General features: G+C 52.4%; 1 protein-coding gene across 4 annotated transcripts; it reads left to right on the forward strand.

The window, feature by feature from the left end:
- The first annotated feature begins 769 nt into the window (after positions 1–769).
- Positions 770–15,682, forward strand: NIBAN3 (niban apoptosis regulator 3). Of its 4 annotated transcripts, XM_028520618.2 has the most exons (15): positions 771–1,003; positions 2,259–2,389; positions 3,927–4,052; positions 4,657–4,771; positions 6,564–6,731; positions 7,330–7,445; positions 7,527–7,631; positions 7,849–8,011; positions 8,653–8,843; positions 10,174–10,332; positions 11,337–11,453; positions 11,536–11,643; positions 12,476–12,587; positions 13,934–14,017; positions 15,498–15,682. In XM_028520618.2, exons 1-15 carry the CDS (start codon positions 949–951, stop codon positions 15,602–15,604), a joined length of 1,857 nt encoding a protein of 618 aa, XP_028376419.1. In that variant the 5' UTR covers positions 771–948; the 3' UTR covers positions 15,605–15,682. The 4 variants fall into 4 exon arrangements, with proteins under 4 accessions (XP_035888433.1, XP_028376419.1, XP_035888430.1 ...); XM_036032537.1 differs by having other exon boundaries at positions 7,330–7,631; XM_036032538.1 differs by having other exon boundaries at positions 6,666–6,731; positions 7,330–7,631.
- Positions 15,683–16,692: the final 1,010 nt, after the last annotated feature.

Raw genomic sequence — 16,692 nt, forward strand, 5'->3', positions numbered from 1 at the left:
AAATAAATAAAATCTTTTAAAAAATATGTTAAAAAAAAAAAAGAAGGAAGCCCTGGCTGGTGTAGCTCAGTAGATTGAGCGCGGGCTGTGAACCAAAGTGTCACAGGTTCAATTCCCAGTCAGGACACATGCTTGGGTTGCAGGCCATGGCCCCCAGCAACCGCACATTGATGTTTCTCTCTCTCTTTCTTTCTTCCTCCCTTCCCTCTCTAAAAAAAAATGAATAAATAAAATCTTAAAAAAAAGTTTCTCTTAAAAAAAAAAGAATGAAATGGAGATTGGTGATTGCTTGGTGGGGCTGGGGAGGGTGCTGGGGGTGAAGGAGGAACCAGTGCACCCCCACTGGACACCCATCCCCTCTCCTCATTTGGAACCCCAACAGTGACCCCAGGGAATGGGGGTGTCTATCTAGCTCTGTCTCCCCAGCCTGGGGACTCCTGAGGGGTGCGCCAAGGCTGAATCCCCCCAGCCATTGCCCAGCATGGGGCCACAGTAGGCGGGGGCACCAGAGGGTGAACATTAGGTGGGGGTAGAGGCCCTATCTCCGCCCAGCCTCTCTTCCTTGCCACCCACACCAACAACTTGCCCAGTCCTGCCAGACAGCTGCCCTGCATCCCTTCTCCAAAGCCAGCTAGGATTTTTGTCTCCCACCCCTGTAGGCACTCTTGGGGCTGCCCCAGGACCCCTACAGAAACCAGCAGCCTTAGTCTCGGGGGAGTTGGGAGGACGCAGGTGCAGGGTGGGGCGGGGCAGGGGGCGGGCCTCCTCATTCCCCCCAACACACACATGGGGGGCCAAGCCCTGGCGTCTGGCCCCTGGCATTTGTCTTCACAACATCCAGGCTCCTCACAGGCCATCCTGCTCCCAGAGAGCCTCTGAACCTGGGGAGCCGTGGGGTGGAGAGGGGTGTCTGTTCCACTCTAGGGGATCCTGGGACACTGCAGCAGGATGGGTGGGCGGCCTTCAAGCCCCCTGGACAAGCGGCAGCAGCAGCACCTGAGGGGTGAGCAGATGTGGGAAGGTTGGGGTGGGGGGAAGGGTTCGGGGTTGTCAGATACATAGGATGCCCTGTTAATGTGAATTCCAGATAAGCAATGGATATATTTTTTAGTATAAGTATGTCCCAAACTTTGCATCAGGGCATAATTATGCTAGAAAATAATTCCTTATTTACCTGAAATTCAAATTTAACTGGTCTCATGTACTTTTATTTGGTCAATCTAGTAACCCACCTCAGGGCGTGGGTTTGGGGTAGGGGGCATGGGCCAGGTGGGAGGTACCTCGGGCCTAGCCAGGTCTTGGGGGTGATCCTCCCAAGAGGGCAGGGACCGGGAGGTCCCTCTGTATGGACCCTGGGCACCAAGCAGCCGTTCTGATTTGAGACAGTGAGTGATCAGTGCCCTTCATCCTTCACGTGGTTGAGTACTTACTGGGTGCTAGGCACTGGGAGTACGATGAGCTCATGATCTATCTAGATCAGAAAAGATGGTCAAGTTACCTTAACACAAATGGATTCAATAAGCAATTACACAAATGTCAGGTTTTTGTTTCTTTAGTGGCTTAAGGCAAAGATTTATTTCTCTCTCCTATGAAGGGGTGCAGTGGCAGGCAGGCTCATAAAATTCAGACAACCCAACTTATTCCATATCATGTTTGTACCATGTGTGGCTTCTGTGCCACATAAATGCTGCTGAAGCTCCAGTCATTGAGTCCAAATTCCAGGCAGCAAAATGGACTGTATGTTTTACATACAATCAAGGGAGTACATCATAGGAGAATAGCTTGAAGAACCATAACAGCTGTGTGATCACCTCCTACATCAGGATATGAAATACTTCTGTTGCCCCAGAAAGTTCCCGTGTGCTAGGGTAAGGTTTTTAAAAGATTTTGAAAATTTCTCTAGGTAAGGGTTTGGAAACACTTTCAGGGGCAATGGAACTGTTCATTATCTTGATCATGGCAGAGGTTTCCGGGTGTGGACACATGTAAAAGCTCATTAAATTCTATGCTTTGTACAATTGAAGTTTGCTGTGCATCAGTTATCAATTAAGCCAGAGTCCCTTAACACCCACCCCACTTCCATGTGGATGGGAACAGACAGCAGAGGATTAGGGGTGAATGGAATTTGGAGCATGTCTTGTGGGGTAGTTTTGGGGTTTGGGGTGAGGGTAGAAGCCTGCCAGTTACTTCCACCCAGTTCTGCCTTCGTCTGGTAGGTGGCCTGATTCAGCCGCCTCACTGTGCCCTTGTCCCTGCAGGCCAGGTGGACGCCCTGATGAAGAACTTCCTGCCCCAGTACCGCGTGCAGCTAGCAGCCTCAGTCCTGCGCCAGATTTCCCGGGAGCTGGTACCCCAGGAGCTGGCTGGATGCCAACTACTGCACAGCAAAGTGGGTGCCACAGACAGGGGTGGGGGGCCGCTGAGTGAGTGAGGCTGCGGAGGCTGTCAGTTCAGTGTGGGGGGTGGACCTCCTCATGCCTTTGTCCTTGCTGGTGCCATAACCTGGGGTGACTATAACACTCACTGGAACATCCTGGGACGGACCCTTGGGACAGAGCAGAGACTGAGACAGATCCCACTCTGCCCTGAGGGCTCACAGTCTGACTGGGGGAAACGACCCTAAGCAAGTTAACACATCATGACGTAGGATAACTTCTGACAGGCGCTCAGAAGAGGAAGGCTGCGGTTGGGGGGTGGGAGCTGAGGTGCAGGGGGCCCCTCTGAGTTGAGATGTAAAGGATGAGAAGGAGCCAGATCAGGAGACCAAAATGGGAAGGGCATTCTGGGCAGAGGGCTCAGCCAGTGCACGAGGCCTGAGGTTGGAAAAAGCTTGCCCTGTGTGAGTGCCGCACTCAAGGACACAGCATGGCTGGTGGAAACCCATGGTTTTGCATCTGCGGTTACCTCTGCTAGTGTACTTTCCATTTCTCCTTGTACTTTAGCTGCCACATCTTCCAAGAAGCCTTCCTAGATTGTCATTGCCCCCACCTGAGTCAGAAATCTTCTCTGAGACCCCAATCCTACTGCTTCTCCAGCAAAGCCCCAGGTCATACATCAGTCACCTCCTTGGGTCTGCTCTGCAAGAGCAGGGACCAGGCTCTGTCTCCTCTTCCCCGCATCCCCACACCCGATGTCCACGTGGTGCCTGCACATAGTAGGGGTGCAGGAACAGTTTATGGATGGAACGAAGGAGACTGGAGCCACCTGGTCCCAGCCCCATGTGTCTGCTGAGTTGGCAGTGGCACCCAGGGCTTCCATATGCTGGAGACGGGTCTTTGACCAACAAGGAAACCAAAGCACAGAAAGGCAAAGTGACCTGTCTGATGTCATACTGCCAGCAAAAGGCGGAGGCATGATTTGAAGTCAGAGCTCATATTCCTTACTGACACTGGGTCCCCTGCCCCATCAGGGCTCTGAGTTTCCCCACCTGTCTCCGATGGCACTGTGAACATAGGGCCCCCTCCCACCCAGACCCCTCCCTGTCTCTCTTGGGGCATCGTGAGGCCCCCACGTCACCACCACCTGCATCCATCTTATGCCACCTGCTGGAGCCAGCCACCTGGGGCAGGGCACAGCTGATGTTGGGTTTCAAGCAGCGTGAAGGGACTTTCCCTTGTTTCGGTGTGAGCATTTCATATAATACTTACTTTATATGTAATTTTAATAATAGCATTTAACAATATTTTTATGATTATTCTCAGAGCTGGGAAAAGGTAGGGAGAATTATTAACAAACACCTGAGTTCCCACTACCCTGCCAAAGAATCAAAATATAACAATTGCAGTTAATTGATTCATGAACTATTCATTAAGCATCAAGTGCCCTATACTTAGTGGCACCTGGGACATAGTGGGGACTGTCCAGGTGGTCTGGACGCCTGGACGCTAGCCAGTGGCCCTGACATCTGAGGGACCCTTCTTCCATAGAAGCTGCCCCGAGTCCGTGAGCACCGAGGGCCCCTGATCCAGCTGCAGGGCCACCCACTTCAGTGGCAGCCAGTCTTCTGTGTCCTTCGTGGGGATGGCCGCCTGGAGTGGTTCAGTCGCAGAGAGGTATGTGAGCCTGTGTCTCTTGGCCTCCAGATTCTCCATCCTGCCCTCCCCAGCATGGGTTTGGGGTCTAGATACTAGCATAGCTGTCCCTCCTGTTTTCAATCATCTCTCCTGAATCAAGGGACGCTGTGTGCTTGGTCTGGGGTGGGCGACCATTTCCTGTTGTGCCAGGTGGGCAGACTGAGGCACAGGACAGGGGTAGGGGCTTACTCATGGTCATCGGCAGAGCCGAGGTTGAAACCATGTTAGGTCTTTGCGTGTCATGCCCATGTCCTGCTTCCTGGCTGGGGAATTCACTCGGGTCATTCATTGCCCTGGGAGGCAGTTTCCACCTCTGTGAAATGAGCGAGGATGGTCTGCTAGGCAAGGGCTGTGCTGATTGGATGAGATAGATAATCCGTATGCAGGATTTGGGACTGGCCCAGCATCCCAAGGAGGCTGGGTGCTCTGGTGTGGAGGAGGAGGAAAGAGAGGGGTGGAGGGGAAGAAAGGGGAGGTGGAGGATTTCCCCAACTAAACACAAGCCTTCGCCTGATCCCGTGCTGAGATGTAGAAGCCACAGTTTAGACCTGCCCCAAAGCAGTTCTGTGGACACCTTTTATAGGAGTATGAAAATGGGGGCCGTCCTCTGGGCTCTGCAGCCCTGACAGGGTACACAGTCCTGACTTCCCAGCATGAATATCTCCACCTGTTGGACACTCTCTGCCCAGATTCCCCAGGTAAGGCTCCTGGGGACCCCGAGGGCAGGTTTCTCTACTTCAGCGCTGTTGACGGTGGGGCCCGATCATTCATCGCAGTGGGGGCCGCCCTGGGCACTGCAGGGTGTGGAACAGCATCCCTGGTCTCCACCCACTAGATGCCTGTAGCAGCCCCCACCCCAAGTGTGACAACTGGATATACCCCTAGACCTTGCCAAGTGTCCCTTGCGGGGTGCAGCGTTGTTTCTGGGTAAGCATCCCAGCTCAAGAAAGAGAAACACCCCCTCTCATCAGAGTGAGAGAGGTAGGTCACTGGACCAGAATCAGAGTAGCAAAGGCTAAAAACAAAACCTGGCATCAGCAAGCCTGTGGGGAGATGGGCGCTGGTGGGTGGGGACATCTCACAGACCTGGGGCCAGGTGTGTTGTTCAGTCCAGCATTTCCAGCAGGGCTCTCCCTCCCTCCCTTCTCCCATATTCTCTTCTCCTCCCCTACTCCTTCTCTCTCTTTTTCTCTAACTTCCTCCTTCCCCCCTCCTTTACTCCCTCTCCTTCCATTACACCTTCTCCTTCTTCTCCCCTCCTTCCTCCTTCTCCCTTCCTCCATTATCCCTTCGCCTTTCCCTCCGCTGTCCTCTCTCTCTTTCTCCTTCTTCCTCCCCTCTCTCCTCTTGCCCTCCCTCCCATGACACTCTGTGGAACACGGAAAGGAGCAGCATGACTGCCCTGGGTGTGTCTGATGAGGGAGGGCCTGTGTTACCACAATGAGCTTGCCCAGCAGGCAGCCTCATCTCTTGCTACCTCATTCCACAGATGTGCACACGGTGGCTGAGGACTGTCACACAGTTAGTAAGGGTCAGAGCCAGAACTGTACCCTTTGCTTCACTGAGGAGCTATCTTGCCACCAAATAATGCACATGCACCAACAAGGACAGTCTACAGAAATGATGAGGATGTTGCTAACATTGGGGTCCACTCACATACCGTTGTACGGGGTTGATTGAATAATATGGCTGGACCCTTAGACAAGAAAGCTGTGCAGCTGCTGGAGGTGTCCCCCATGTGTGCAGGAGCAAAAAGGCCACTTAAAGAGCAGAAAACTCCATCTTGTAGCAACAGTGAACTCCATGAAGCTTTGTTCAGATTTTAAAATTCAGAGTAATGTCCCCCAAACTGTTAACAGTGATTATTATCCCTGTGGCCTGCGGTTAGAGGGCTGGGATGACCAGGAAATTCTATCTTCTGGATTTTTATATTTTACCACAGTTTGTGTGTATTACTCTAGAACTCAGCACAAAACACTGTGGGTATAGGAGACCCAAAATATATTAACCAAAATTAAATTCATTCATTCTGTCCACCCAACCTTTCTAGGCCATTGATAACAATTTTGAATCTACTTTTGAACCCATTTTATAGGATCAGAGAGATGAAAAACTGTGCCCCACACACAGAAAATGGTTTGGCTAAGTTCGAACCTGGGCATGGCTGGCTCCAGCACTCCACTGCAAGCAGGGGCCAGATCACATGCCGGCTAGGACAGGTTGTTGGTGGCTGCCTAGGCCACTGTGTTGAGAAGGACGTAGAGGCTGGGAAGCAGTGCTGGGATGGACTGCTCATGTCTGCCCCAAGCACATCTTCCTCTGAGACACAGCTGGAATAAGAATACTATAGTTAATAGCATGGATCATGCATATTGAGCAACTGCCTGTGCCAGGGTTTCCTCTAAATATTTCATGGTTATTTTCTCCTAGTGAATGAATGACTGTAGAGCAAATGAATGAATGAAGATGTGACCTCCTGTCTGCTTTCAGGAGACCATACAGAGGAAGAGCCTGAACCCCTCCTGGAAATGCCTGTGAACTTCCCCCTGTTCCTTCAGCATCCCTTCCGAAGGCATCTCTGTTTCTCTGCAGCCACAGGGGAGATGCAGCGTGCATGGAGGCTAGCCCTGCAGGGTGGCATCCGGCTTCGTGGCACAGGTGGGTCCCAGGGAATGTCAGGCAGAGGTGGCACTTAGAGTCTGGGGTCAGACAGCTGTGCCCCTGCTGGCTGTGGGACCTACTCTAAATCTGTTTTCTTATCTATACAATGGGGTATGGGGTGGGGGGAGACAGATGGGATAGGGCTGTGATAGGGACACAGTCTTGTGGGAGTGCCCCTGGGGGATCAGGGAAGACTAATGTCAAAGCTGGGGTCTGAAAAAGATGAGAGGCTAAACAGGTGATAAAAGGGAGCAGAACCAACACATACAGCTGGGCAGGCTGTTGACCGAACGTCCATAAATGGAGAGGCAGTGGGGTCTGCAGTGCAGCTCGGTCTGTGACTGCCCGCGGGGGATGCCTTTTCCTGCACAGTATAAAAGCTCTTAATGGGCTGATGATTGTTTGGAGGGAGCATTATCCCTGCAGAAGGCATTTCTTGTGCAAAGGTCTGGAGGTGGATGATACCTGAGTTTTTGGGACCTGGCAGGGAGGTGGAAGGCTTCCTTCCTCTTGAGGAGCTGGGGAGCTGGGCAGATGTGGCAGCAGGGGAGCGGCGGGCAGGCACTGAGGAGCCGCCTCCCCGCCCTGACCCCAGTCCTGCAGCGAAGTCAGGCCCCCGCCGCCCATGCCTTCCTGGACACCATACGGCTCTACCGGCAGCACAAAGGCCACTTTGGCCACGACGACATGACACTGGGCTCGGACGCCGAGGTCAGTGCCGCGCAAGCCCGCACCGGGACCCCCAGAAACTCTCTAGGCCCACACCGGAGCCCACGGTCCCCTCTTCTGCAGGTGCTGACCGCGGTGCTGATGCGGGAGCTGCTGCCGGCACTGCAAGCCCAGATCCAGACGGGCTTGCGAGGGGCCGGCCGAGCCAGGGCCTGGGCCTGGACAGAGGTACGGGAGGGATCCCGGAGGTGGAGCAGGAACACACGGGATCCGTGGAGAGGTTGGGGGCCTGATCCGGACGCCCAGCTTCGTTTTTCCCGCCGACCGTTATCTAAACTCTTTCCACATCTTTCTGCGTCTCTGTCTTTACCCGTCCCTCCACCCCACCACATCTGCTGTCTCCCGCGCTCCTGGCCCTTGGGATCCCCTGGGCTGGTCCCGGCAGCTCCTGGATGCAGTTCACGCCGCCGTCCTGGCCGGAGCCTCTGCGGGGCTCCGCGCTTTCCAGCTCGAAAAAGACGAACTGCTCGCGGCCTTGGATAGGACTATCCGCCCGGACGTGGACCACCTTCTGAGGCTGCGAGGGCGCGTGTCAGCGAAGCTGCTGGGTGAGACCCGGAGGGCGGGGCCTGGAGAGGCGTGGCCTACATGGGGTCTGACCACGTGAGGCACGTAGACGGAGGGGAAGGAAGGGAAAAAGGTTGGTGTAAGGGGCGGGGCCTGGCCAGGGCGGGGCCTGGGTGGGGCCTGAGAGAAACGGAGCAGGGTAGGAGTAAGGGGCGGGGCCTAGAAGATAGAACCCGGAGACTGGCAGGGGAGGGACCGGAGAATGAAAGGGCGTGATAGGGGGTGGGGACAAAGTGGGGCATGGGCGTGGCATTTAGGCTGAGAATAGGGCGGGGTCAAGGAGGGCGGGGCCGCGAAAATGGGGTCAGGCCTGGAATGGAGCGGATGAGACCCTAGCAGTGGCATGCCTGACCCGAGTTGTTTAGTCAGACGGCGGAGGTGGCTTCCACTCTGCTCAGTTACAAAGAGAACCCTACTGGAATCCGGACTCTGCCTTTCCGGCATGCGCCCCCGAGCCCGACCCCGCCGCACTTGAAGCCTGTTTATCAGTGCATTGGGGTAGAGACGGTGTTCGGAGTCTGTGTTCCCATCCACCTCACCCTGCTGAGCTGAGGGTCTCCCCACGACTCCATTTGCGGAGCACCTTGCGAAGGAGACCCAGGCCAGTGTTTTCCACTCGAAGCTGAGGTCCAGGGCCCCCTGGAGTCGTGCCTGAGCAGAAAGGTGGATGCGCAGCTGCCCCGACTCACACAGACTCTGCTCAGTACCGTGGAAGCAGCACTTGCGGCAGTGCAGACACTCCTAGTCCAGGGCATGGACCGCCTGTCTCGCCACCTGCGTGGGAGCCCCTCCAGCACCCGGCTGCGGAAGGAGGTGAGCTCTAGGGGCGAGAGTTATTTTGGGCGGAGTGTTAGCTTCATAGAAGAGTTGCATGAATGAACCTTATATTTGTTTTTTGACAACTTTCTCTTTTGAAAAACTTCGTAACAACTTTTTTTTCTAGGCTGCATTTTACTTATTGTGAACCACCATACTATGGTCATTAGGGCCCAGTTTTTCTTTTTTATTAAAGTCTTTTAAAAAATTACCAATGAGAGAGACAGAGGGGAATGGAGGGAGGGAAGGAGAGAAGGGAGGGAGAGAGAGGAAAGGACATCAACTTTTGGTGCTCCACTTGCCATGCATTCATTGACCAGCCCCTGCATGTACCCGAGAAGGTATTGAAGCTGCAACCCTGGTGCATCCGGACAACCTTCCAATCAACTGAGCTACTTGGCTGGGGAGTGGGGGGTGGGGTGCAGTTTAAAACTTGAGGAAGGAGCAAGATGACAAGAGTAGCAATTAATAATATCAGCCTGGAGTCACCTTCCCCCCAAACTCTTACTCCTGACATTTCTGTTTAGACAGAGCTCACCCTGTCCCCAGAGAATTCTGCTCCATGCAGATGAGCTCAGTCTTTCTGATATTAAATGATCTCTACTATACAACAGGAAACCTTCAACTTGTTAAGCCTCTATTTCTTTTTTTAAAAAAGATTTTATTTTTTTATTTTTAGAGAGAGGGAAAGAGAGGGAGAGAAACATCATTGTGTGATTGCCTCTCATATGCCCCCTACTGGGGACCCGGCCCATAATCCAGGCATGTGCCCTGACTGGGAATTGAACCAGTGATACTTTGGTTAGCAGTCCAGCACTCAATCCACTGAGCCACACCAGCCAGAAAAACATCTATTTCATAACCACCTCCTCCAGGAACTTTCCCTGGTCTCTCTCTGCTTCTGCAGCTGCCTGCACTTCCCTCGTGAAGGCATTTATACACCACTGTGGTTGATTCTCTATCTCCCCCAACTTTTCTGTGAGCTCCTTAAAGACACAGATGGTATTAGATTACTCTGTTTATGCAGGCATAGGGCCTAACACAGAGAAGCCATCAGGTGGTGGGGGTAAGTGTCTCAAGGACTGAGTATGCCCATTTCCCCTCAGTCTTGCCAGCACTGCATATTACCATTTTTCTAGGTTTTACCATTTTATGTCCATCACACCATACCTCACTGTTACTTTTATTTTGCATTTTTGTAGTAATAACCAAGGTAAGATGTGTTTCCATTTGTGTTTTTCCTTCGGTGAATTGGCTGTGAGGTCTTTGGCACTGTTTTCCCATTAGCTGGTGGTGTTTTTCTTATCTGACTGCCATTGGAGTACAGGTTTACTCATTCGGTGAGATGCCATGGGATCCAGAGCTGATGCAGACCTGCTACCGTGAGGCTGAGCGGAGCCAGGGCCACCTGGGGCAACTGGTGGCACTGTTCGGCTTCTCTGGAGTACGAAGTCTGGTGTTTGGGGCCCAGGATCTCTCACAGCAGGTGAGGGAGAGGGGGAGGCTGGGAGGCAAGGGCAGCAGCCTTCTCTGAGCAGGTGTCAGGTGCCTCCTGGGGAGATCATGGTGACCGAGACAGACCTGGCCTTCTCTTGCTCCCAGTGTCATGTGGACATGAGCCAAAGACCAGGCAGTGACAACGTGTGGTGGGCAGGGCTGTGGTGGGGATGTACAAGGTACTGTGGGAGCCCAGAGGACACTCCTGATTCCCCTCAAGGGTTGGGGGTACTTTCAGGAAAAGAGGACTTCCAAGCTGGGGCAGCAGTGGGACAAATGGCGGTTGGGGCATGTCCTGGGCAGTGGGAACAGTGTGTACACATGCTGGGAAGTCAGAAAGCTTTTCTGACTTTGGGGAAAATAAAGCAGTTTAGAGACATTGGGCTGTAGGTGTCACAGGAGAGCAGAACGGTGGGAGATGTGCCAGTGAGGTGGGTGGGTATATGGGTCAGGGCCCTCAGTATGGGGTTAAGAGGCTGGGCTCTGTCAAAAGGTCAATGGGGAGCCATAGCAGGTGTGTAAGCTGGGGAGGGATGTGACCAAATTCAAGGTTAGAAAGCCTCTCCTGCCATGGGGAGCAGGGGCTGTCAGGGACAGGAGTGGAGGAGGCTTGAGCTAGCTGGGTGCTGTTGGTGGAGAGAAGCAGGTGTGTTTTGAAGGCCAAGGAGTTGGCACCTGCTAATAGATGTGGCAAGTGAAAGGGGCAAAAGGCTGAAGTCTGGCCAGCTCTCTGCTCCCCAGACTGGGCACCCTGGCACCATCCTCCAGAGGGGAGGATGCTTTCTACCAGTTTGCACATAGGTCCCCTCTGACTGGATTATCCTTAGGTTCTGAGAGGAGGAGATGCTACCAGTATTTCAGGAAACAAGAAGTTAAGGGAACAGGCTGGTAGGGACAGATGGGATGCTGAGAAGGTGGCAGCTGGGCAGGAACAAGGCCGATAAGGCCAGAGGGTGGATTCCCTGGGAGTCATCCTAGTTCCTTCTCCCACAGCTCATGGCTGATGCCGTGGCCACCTTCCTGCAGCTAGCTGACCAGTGTCTGACCACAGCCCTGGACTGCATCCAGGCTGCCCAGCAGCTGGAGAAAGTCAGGGGGCGTGTGCTAAAGGTGAGGCCCATGGGGGGAAGGCATGGACATGGGCCTGGGTGCCCAGATAGCCACTGGACTGGCCACTGTGTGTGTCATGCAGAAGTTCCAGTCGGACAGTAGCTCATTCCAGAGGAAGTTCGTCCGCAGGTGGCAGATCTGCATCTTTTTGCCCTTTGTGCTGAGCCAGCTGGAGCCAAGTTGCAAAGCGGTGAGTGAATGGGGGGCCTGCAGGCAGGTCCTGCAGGGCAACCAAGCATCTGTGTGTCTCTGTAAAGCGGACAGAGTGCTCGCTCTCTCACAGAACCACTGCGACAATTAGAGACTTTTGTTCCCTGAGCTCTGGGGCCCCACTGGGGTCCCACAATGTCATCTGCTTCTCCCATGACAGTGTTTAATAACTGCCACTTGAGAGCTGGGGTGAGGGCACAGGCATAACATACTAGCTGGTAACACAGCTTTCAGAAAAGGGAGGAGGCAGAGGGAGTACATGGGTGTGCATGTGTATGCGGTGGGGGGTGGCAGATGGTCATAGAGGCTCTCCCTGGGAAGATGACACTTGAGAGGCAGTGAGCTGAAGGCATGAATCATGTCTTGGGGAAGAGCATTACAGGCAGAGGGCACAGCATGTGCAAAGGCCCTGAGGAAGGCCTGTGCCTGGTGTGTTGGGGGAACAGTGAGGAGGCCAGTGTGGCTGGAGGTTGGTGAGCGAGGGGTGGTAGGAAGAGATGTGAGGGGTCACAGGGGCCTGTCAACACAGGGCTTAAGGGCACCAGGCAGCGGTTGGCCTTAGGTGCTAACAGGCTCCTCTAGAGGAGGTGGCTGGGAGGTTCTAGAGGAGACACCTGTGCTATTCCTGTGGAAGTGGGCTGTGCTTTTTTGCATCAGTCTGCACAGCAACTGTGAGAATAGGGGTCAAGGAGTCCATTTTAAAGATGAATAAGTGAGGTTCAAGGCCACCTAGGTACTTACAGTCAGGACTGGAGCTGCACCCACAAAGCTGCTCACCCCTCCAGCCCAGCCCACACCCATCTGCATTCCAGGAGCTGTCTGAGTTTGAAGGGGAGGTTCTTGCTGTGGGCAGCCCTGCCCTGACCATCGAGGGCATCTATGAGGATGTCATTCAGGGGGCCCTGCTGCAGAGGATTGACAGAGGTGAGCCCACCCCCTATGGCTCAGGGGAGCCTGGTGACCCCTGACTGTGTATACTGAGCCCTACCATCATCCCCATTGCCTCACTTCCTGTGAACACTAGCCTTTTTACTGAAGGTCCAGACAGGGACAGAGGTGGACAAGCCTAGAGGTACAGTGATGGAAGCTCCCTGAACGAGGGCATCGGAACGGGGCTCTCAGGGGGTGTGGGTCTTCTCAGAACTGAGAAACTGCAGATGGACATTCATGTGTAGCCTTTCGACAATCATTACTCGTGTTTGTGCTGGCTGACACTGAGGCCCCAGGAATTCTTGGGCTTGCGGTAGACCTCACAGCATCTCCTGCCCTGGGAAAAGGCTCCAGAATCATCTCTCCTCCCTCCTGCTTTGCTTGTTCACTCATGATGCAATGTCTGTGACCATTGCCACGTGTGCATTAACTCGAGGCAGAGCAGTATGCGATGGTGATTCAGGGAATGTCACCACATCCACGTGGCCAACACAGAGGAAGGAAAAGACAGCAGGAGAGGAGGCTGGGGGATGCCGAAGTGGACACACAGGGGCTCGAATGACAGGCAGAGTAGTTTAGACTTTTGGGGGCAGGCAATAGCAAGTCATGGAGGGCGTGTGAGCAGAGGGTGACAGTGGCTAGACTGAAAATGAGGGAGGAGGCTGAGGGCATGGTCCTGGGGACAAATGATGGGCCCAAACAGTGACAGCCACTGAGAGGATGGAGCCCAGTGATGAGGATGAGGCAGGAGCAGAGGTGCCAGAATTGCTGACCTGGGTGTCACCAAATACAAGGGAGGGGGCACAACGTCGGGGTGGAGGGCAGAGAAAGGGGAGGCATCCCAGAGAGCCTGTATTTGAAGGACATGGAGAGGAAGAAAGGACACAGCCAGAGCAGTTTAAGAGGTGACAGCAGGGATCTGGCAGCCAGGAAGTGAGGGTGAGGGTGTGGCTCCATTTGTGGGGAGCCACTTTAAATGGAAAAAGGCTATTCTCTGATTGGAAAAGAAAAATCCAGAAACAGATCACACCTCCATTTCCAGGGGTTTTCCATGTTCTCAGGGGTTTGATCCTCAATGAATTTGTGACATCTGCTTGGAGTGCAGTGTTGTGAGGTGGAGCTGGTAGCATCTGAATCAGTGAAGACGCTGGGGATCAGCGAGCAGTGTCTACCCTGGGCACAGGCATGGAGAGAGGCTCAGAGAAGCCACTTGTTCACGGTTCTTGCTTGAGCCATCTCCTCCATCCTTTGCCCTCTTGTGGCTTCTGTGGGAGAATGCATGGAAGCCCTTTGATGTTATGGCTGCTCCAGGTGGGTCCAGGGGTCATCTGTTGTTTTAGAATTGAAAAAGGCCCTGGGTGCCAGCGATGTGTCCTGTGCTCTGGATGGCTGCTCAGAAGTCCCATGGAAACAGGCGGAAGCAGGTGAGGACCTCACAGGTTCTTGGGCCATGCCAGTGAATTGCTGAGGGTAGGGAGGCCTTTATAGGGTGCATGGGATGGTTGAAAGTGTAAGTTCCTGCCCTGACCCATGTGGCTCAGTTGGTTGGGCATCTACCCACAAAACAAATGGTTGCCACTTTGATTCTCGATCAGGGCACAAGCCTGGGCTGAGGTTCTGTTGTTGGTTGGGGGCGTGCGAGAGGCAACCAATCAATGTTTCTCTCACACATCGAATTTCTCTTCTCCTGTTTCTCCCTCCCTTACCCTCCCTCTAAAAATAAATGAATACAATATTTTTAAAAAGTATAGGTTACTGGATGGAACAGCATCCATCTGTCCCTGATGTGGCTGGTTTGGCCAAGCTCATGGTAAACAAGGGCAGTGGGAGACAGAGAGGGACCATCTAGGCCCAGGCTCTGACATGCACATGACTTTGTGTCCCATCTTGTGCGGCCAAAACTCAGTGGGGCCTCTCCCAGCAGCTACTAGTCCCCAACACTGAAAGGAGATTTGTGATAATGGGACCCTTGGGTTTACCCTGAGCAAGGGCTCTGCAAGACGGGAGCAGGGATTCTGGACTGGCTCTCAGCTCCCTTGGGAACTGCTGTGATGAGAGCCTTGCCCCACCCCCAGCTAAATTGCTCCCATGTTCTTCACCCACAGAAACTCTGACATAATAGACATGCATTGTTTTCAGCTGCTAATTTTGGGGGCCATTTGTTATGCAGCTATAACTAACTAATGCATATCTGGGACAGCTTCCCACAGTCAGTTGCTGCAGATAAACTGATGAATATTCACACACACTGGGATGAATAAAGATTAAACAGTTGTACAAAGACTTCTGGGTGTCAGAATGTTTTTTGATTTGTAGCTAGCAGTGAGAGTTTGTAGGTGAGCTCCCTAATATATTTAACCAGAATCCAAGTGATGATGGGTTTTGCTTCTAGTCATTCCCTCTAACAGGTAATGTCACAGGGTATAACCTCAAACTTACTTTTCAGGTGAGTGCAGGTCTTTGTGGGTAAACCCCCAATGTGAAATCTCATGGTTCAGAGCACACGTGCTTGTCTTTCCAGTCGTGGTCTCCAGAGCTCTCTCCATCTGTGTGGTCCCACCTGGTTGTGTCCCCTCACCCACGTGCAGGTGGCCCATCTCCCCACAGGCTGCACAGGCTGTCAGATGACTTGGAATTTCTCATACCTTTTGGATGGAAGATGGTGTCTTGGCTTCATTTTTATGAGCACATCTCCTTGGAGGTGAAGATAAGCATCTTTTCACATGTTTAGGAGCTGTCTTTAGCTCCTCTTGAAGCTCCATTCCTCTTTTTGGCTCACTGTGTTCTAGATGCTTATAAGTGAAGTTTTTATTGATAGTATCCCATTTACTGAGTATTTACTATGTGCCAAGTATTTGATGTGTCCAATTTTTTAGCATCCTTATGACACTCTCCATTTTACAGATGAGGAAACTGAGGCTCAGAGAGGGACTTGCCCCAAGCAGCCAGGCACCTGCACTGAGGTCCAGCCACTCTACCCACTGCTGCCTCCAGGGACATTCTGGAGCTGAACCTGCCTACAGCCATCTTCATTACCGGTGGATAAATGTCTGCTAGTAGAATTTCTGAGTTATATGAATGATTTCAAGGCTTTTATAACCACCTTGCCTGCACCTCATTCCTTTTCTGAGAGGCTGTGCCTTTTTATATTCCCACTAGCAGCATTTGTGTATATTCTCCATATCCTTTCCAAACATTAGGAATTTTCATTAAAGAAGAAAAGTCAGTTTCATAGCACATACATTTTACTTTTTTATTTTGAGTTTCTTTGATGACTAAAATGAATCTAAAAATGTTTACTGGGCCTTTATATGTTTATGGATTTCTTTTTAAGTTGAATTGTCTGTTCGTGGTTTTACCTACTTTTTTCTTCAGGAGATTTTATCTTTTTCTTAATTGATCTTCGATAACTCTGTATTTTGTGTTATGTTACAGATATTCGTCTCAGCTTGCTGTTGGCCTTTTGGGTTTGTTTACTTGCTCCAAATTTTAACTTGGTATCAAGTTTCTCAGGCCCAGAGAACTTTCATTGACTTCCCTCTGCTTGCTGGAAAAGTCATCTGTCTGCTCGCTCGAGGTTGGCAGTTTCCCCACATCACAAGCCTTCCAGCTGCTTCCGGAGCAGGTTCCGGAGGGATTTCCCCAATGTTCTTCTCAGTTCAGCTTTCCGAGGGGGACCTGCACACTCCATGGAGATGGTTTCCTCCCATTCTGTCCTGGAGTTTTGAGCCTCCCCCAAGAGAATAAGGTTTTCCTCATGTTTCCTGACTTGCCCCTCCACCACCATCTTCTGAGACACATTTGTGCTTCACAGCCCTGTCCAGCTGGCTTCTTTTTACTCAGGATGTACATGTTACTCTGGAAAAATCGCAGCGAGGAGAACTTGACAGACTGCCCACTGGGAGAAAAATCACTGTTTTCCCCAGGTTCAAAATCCTTCCCGTCTCTTTTCAGTGTATCAGGACGGGATGCATTTGTCAACTTATTTTTCTTGCTTAATATGAAAGGTCTTTCATTGCCAGGTCCATAGAGTATCCCCCCCCTTTTATTAAGGACAGTTTCAAACATGCCCCCAAAGCAGAGATCTCCACTGTGCCCC

Source organism: Phyllostomus discolor, chromosome 8 (genome assembly GCF_004126475.2).
Source record: "Phyllostomus discolor isolate MPI-MPIP mPhyDis1 chromosome 8, mPhyDis1.pri.v3, whole genome shotgun sequence".
NCBI classification, from domain to species: domain Eukaryota; kingdom Metazoa; phylum Chordata; class Mammalia; order Chiroptera; family Phyllostomidae; genus Phyllostomus; species Phyllostomus discolor.

Coding starts and splice junctions, on each gene's coding strand:
- NIBAN3 (XM_036032537.1), top strand. CDS start 949: ATGGGTGGGCGGCCTTCAAGCCCCCTGGACAAGCGGCAGCAGCAGCAC. Junction 8,012..8,652: donor CGTGTCAGCGAAGCTGCTGG/GTGAGACCCGGA, acceptor TTCCACTCGAAG/CTGAGGTCCAGGGCCCCCTG. Junction 11,644..12,475: donor TGGAGCCAAGTTGCAAAGCG/GTGAGTGAATGG, acceptor TCTGCATTCCAG/GAGCTGTCTGAGTTTGAAGG.